The sequence below is a fragment of the Egretta garzetta genome, unplaced genomic scaffold, assembly GCF_000687185.1.
Source record: "Egretta garzetta isolate BGI_Z169 unplaced genomic scaffold, ASM68718v1 scaffold287, whole genome shotgun sequence".
NCBI lineage: Eukaryota > Metazoa > Chordata > Aves > Pelecaniformes > Ardeidae > Egretta > Egretta garzetta.
Window position 1 is genome coordinate 3,551,683 of NW_009260435.1, and position 5,321 is coordinate 3,557,003.

The window sequence follows — 5,321 nt, forward strand, 5'->3', positions numbered from 1 at the left end:
CCGGTTGAGCGCGAGGCGCTGCCTGAGGTGATGCTGGCGGACGTCCCGGTGCTGCCCAGGCGCAGCGGCACCTCCACCGTGAAGAGGTCGGAGGAGACATTGGGGCGATGGACATCGATGGCGGCGGTGGTGACCATGCAGATGGCTGCCTCGGGGACACTGCTGTCTGCAGGGAACAGAGAGGCATATATGCATGTGTATAGATACGTACATCTTTACATATAAAATGGGCGTATACGTATGTAAATAATACCATACATATGTGTACGTATGCAATAAAATGGGTGTGTGTATATACACACATACCTATAATTACATATTTAACTTTACATTTACCCTGTATATATAAACATAGTATATTTTCTCTGTGGAAAGAATGTATATAAAGTGGTATACATACAATCTATCTATACATGACCACATCTCTGCATGCCCCCAAATCTTTTGTTTATATAGCTTTAAAAAGATATATATCCCTATGTCTAGAAACATACATCTTTTATATATCCATGTATATAATGGGTACATCTATATATGTGTACACATACATGTGTTATGTGTGTGTATTTGTGTGTGTATATGTATGCACACACATAATCTTTATATAATGTTATACATACAGACCTGGGGAAATGTGTGTGTGTGTATATGTATGGAATGGCCTATATAACATGTTATACCTCTCTGTATACACAAAGACATTGAGAGAGACACCCAGACAGCCCCCACACTACGCAGCCTGCCCTTACATGCAGTTACTGACCAGCACAGGGAATCAGGCACTAACACAAATAGACTCTCACCCCCTCATACACACATATATATGTATGTATATATTTTTAATAGATGGGGAATGGCTATAGAGGGAGGAATATACATATATAATACATTATACTTATACATTAACGCCCCCTCTTTAGTTATATATTGCTTTTGTATATAATGGGAATGTGTGAGAAACACACAGCTATAAATAATACTGTATACCTACATATATATGTGTATGCACACACCTATTCTTTATATAGATCTATTCATATAGGGAATATGCGTGTGTATAAGGAACATATAAATGTATAAATTACACCTATAGATGTACACATAGCCAGTTAGTTGATGCATACACTTCATAGTCCCCACTTTAAGTGCCTGTAAGTATCTACTATTAAAACAGAATGCACACACCACCCTCCTGTTTTATATATATGTATATCTATGTGCATATATACATACTACCTACCTACACATGAACACCCTCCATTATACAGCTTTTAAATTATATACATGTGTATAGACAGACACACCCTTTTATACATCTCCATATTTACATAAGGAGGCTGGATATACAGCTATAAATAATACCAGATCCCTACCTGTGTGTGTGTGTGTATATATATATGCGCATATGCAGACAGACACACATAGTCTATAAAATGCACAGGCATATATTGCTTTCATATTCCCCCTCCCCCACTTTAGATACACATCTTTATATATAGCTTTAGCCATATAGATATGGGGAATGTATGTGTGTGTATATATGAGCCCCAGATAGAATACATTATACCTATGTATGTACATTTTAAAAATACACATACTATATAGTGCCCCCTTTAAATATATACAATTACCAGTACACCAAATACAACCCCCCATATATATATATCTCTATATGCATATATTTCTCTGTATGTGTACATATTTTAATGGAGAGATATATTAAAAAAATCAGTATAGCTATACATGAGCACACTCCCTATATAGTGCTCCCTCTACACACACCTGCACACATCTTTCTATACATCCCCATGTGTATAATGGGGATGAATAGAGGGCTATACCTCTATAAATAAATACTACCATATACCCATGTATGTTTGTGTGCACACATTCTGTACGCTATATGTACCTATACAGTCTCTCACATATTTTATATACACATAATTTATATTATCCATATAGATGGGGGTGTATAAGAAGCCCCACGTATAATACAGTATACATGCATACATGCAGACACTTGATACATAGAACATATAGCTAGTCCCCCCTTTAAATACATACATAGAATTAGCTTTAACTAGAATAGACACACTTTCTCGTATGTGTATACTTACCTTCAAATATATATTTCTCACTGTGTATGTACATATATAGGGATATACATATAGAATATATTATACCTATATTTGAGCACGCACACACATCCATTTTATATGTAATACCTGTTACACATATAAAATTAGATATTTATACGTGCACTTTTTAACATATCTCCCATGTATATTATGGGGACATATATAGAGGGTTGTACATCTATAAATAATACCATATAACTCTATATGTGTATATACACAGTCTGTCCCCCCCCCAACCATTTTACATACACATAATCTTTATATATAGATGTATCCATATAGATGTGGGGAATGTATGTGTATCTATCATCTGCCCCATATATAGTACATAATGTATTTATAATGCTTACATTTATATATTTCTCTCACTGTGTGTATATATAGGGATGTATATTTATAATACATTATATGTGAACACACACAAAATTACATGTATATATTTATATACACGGTCACTTATGCCTCCCCCCTCCTTTTTCATCTTTTTAAACAATTAATATACCTATGTATAGAATTCCTACATCTTTATATATAGCCATGTATATAATGGGGATGTATACAGAGGGATATACACAAATAAAGATTATACTGTATACCAATATGTGTATGCACATACATACATTTTTTTGATACATATAATTTGTGTGTGTATAGACACACAGGCTCACAGACATTAGATTTTATATACACATATCTTTATATATACATTTATTTATATTACATATAATATATATGTGTATATATACATTCATGTATTTTCTAATGTGAACTATATGTGCATATACACAGGCTCTCACCCACCCACCCACATGTATATCTATCTATCTTTATATATATTTATACATAAATAAAATACCTATGTAGCTACACACTTCTTTATACGTCTCTATATATCTGCATACACACACGTATATACAGGGATGTATAGGGATATATCTAAAACATGATGTACATGTATATAGTTTCTATATTAAAAATACATATAGTACCAATTATACATAATACAGATTTAAAAGATATACAGTCTTGCACATATCCTTTAAAAATATATAGAATTTTTTAAAAATAAAATATACACATACAATCTCACACATGTATACATACACACCTACCTATTTTTTGTTTTCCTGTGTGCGTATGTGTGTATATATATATATATGGGGAATTTATACATATAGGGATATAGATATATAATACATTATACATATCCATGATACACAGAAACAGATATAGCCATACTATATGTAATAAATATACATATTAAAAGTACAAGTATATACAGTCACTTTTTATGTAACATAATTTATATTACATACACAGTCACACACTTTTTGTATATATCACATAATAAATATAATATGTATATACACAGTTTCTCTCATACCTATATCTATCTATAAATATGTATTTATATATCCTCATGCATATATACGGGGATAGACATATACAATGCATTATACCTGTATATGTGGACACACCCATATATCTTTTAAGCATATGACAGAATACATATATAAAATCTCTAAGTATATACACAGACACCTTTTAATATATATTTATTACATATAACATACTGATGTATATGCCGTTATGCACACATACACGCACCCCTTTATATATCTTTATATACTTACATATGTACACACAGAGACATACCTTTATATATGAATATATACACCCATGTGTATATATATGGATATAGATATGTAATGCATTATATCTACATATGCACACACATTCCTATTTTATATTTAATGCATATAAAATATAATGTGTATACACAATCACAAACACCTGTACAGATCTTTACATATATAGAAACATATGTAGACATATATTCATATGCACATATCTTAATATATAAATGTATCAATGTAGGGACACATCTCCAGGGTTATAATACGTAATACACATACATATATATATATTTACAACCATACACTTACACACAATTTTATTTATTCTTATGTTACGTATACAACTGTATAATGTATATATTGTGTGTGTATATATATATATGGTATGGTAACACATTATACATACTTTTTTTATGTCTATAATATACACACATATATTCAGAGACCATCTCATCTCCTCTCTCACCCCCCACCCCTTTACATATATCATTATATACTTTTATATATCTATGTAGTTAGATAAACTATGTATATACACAGCCACAGCCTCTTACACACCTTTATATAAAGACAGACATACATACATCTTTATATAGATGTATATGTAGTCACAGACATACCTTTATATGCATATAAATCTCATACATATTTTTGGGATTGTATGTATGTTTGGAGATAGATATATGATACATCATACACATATATGTACAAACATCTATTTTTTACTTACGTCTTTTTATATATGTGTATCTGAGTTTGTGTGTGGGGATATACATCTATAACGCATTATAAATTTACATGCATACACATACAGATACACATGTATATAATATGTATATAGACATACACGAATCTTTTTATATATGTCTATATTTCACTGTGTGTATAAATACTAAATATAGGGATGTATATACAGGATATATGCATATAATACATTATACGTGTACACACACACATAATCTCTTCCATATATTCTATATACATGTGTATGCAGACACACACATCTTTCTTTGTATGTCCCCATGTGCATATGGGCATATACATATGTAATACATTACACCTACACTTTTTTAATATATATCTGACATTTTATATACACTAGGAGGGGCGTGTACAGCCCCATCCACCCAGCCTTGTTTACGATGACATCCCCAGGAGCTGCCTGCTCCGCCGCCTCCCTGTAACAGCAGCTCCCTGCCGGGCAGCCCGCGCCCAGCCTGCGGGACGCCTGCCAGGGGGCACGATGGGCATGATGGGACACAACAGGTCGTGACGGGATGCAGTGCCTGCCAGGGGACGCCTGTTTGACCCCTGACCTCAGGTCACAGCCCCTGCCTGCCGCCGGGGCCTCTCGCCGCTCTGTTGAACCTTCCCCAAAGGTTGCCAAGCGCGGCGCTGGGCTAGGCGAGCTCCCCGCTTCTTTCCTCTTCATTTATTTGCCCACGCTGTTCGTTCTTGGGTCCATTTGAGCTGCTCTGCAGCCTGGACAGCCTAGCCAGGGGAATTAACCTCTCCCAGACCTCCAAACTATTGAGTGCCTTCAGCA

The 5,321-nt window shown here is 33.8% G+C and overlaps 1 protein-coding gene across 1 annotated transcript in view; it reads right to left on the reverse strand.

The window, feature by feature from the left end:
• Positions 1 to 5: 5 nt before the first annotated feature.
• TMEM266 (transmembrane protein 266) overlaps positions 6 to 5,321 on the reverse strand; it is a gene marked incomplete at its 3' end in the record, with an annotated part of 59,099 nt that continues 53,783 nt past the window's right edge. Inside the window, exon 10 of the mRNA XM_035899516.1 lies at positions 6 to 166. Within this exon, the coding sequence (XP_035755409.1) occupies positions 6 to 166 (161 nt within the window). The remainder of the gene's footprint in view (positions 167 to 5,321) is intronic.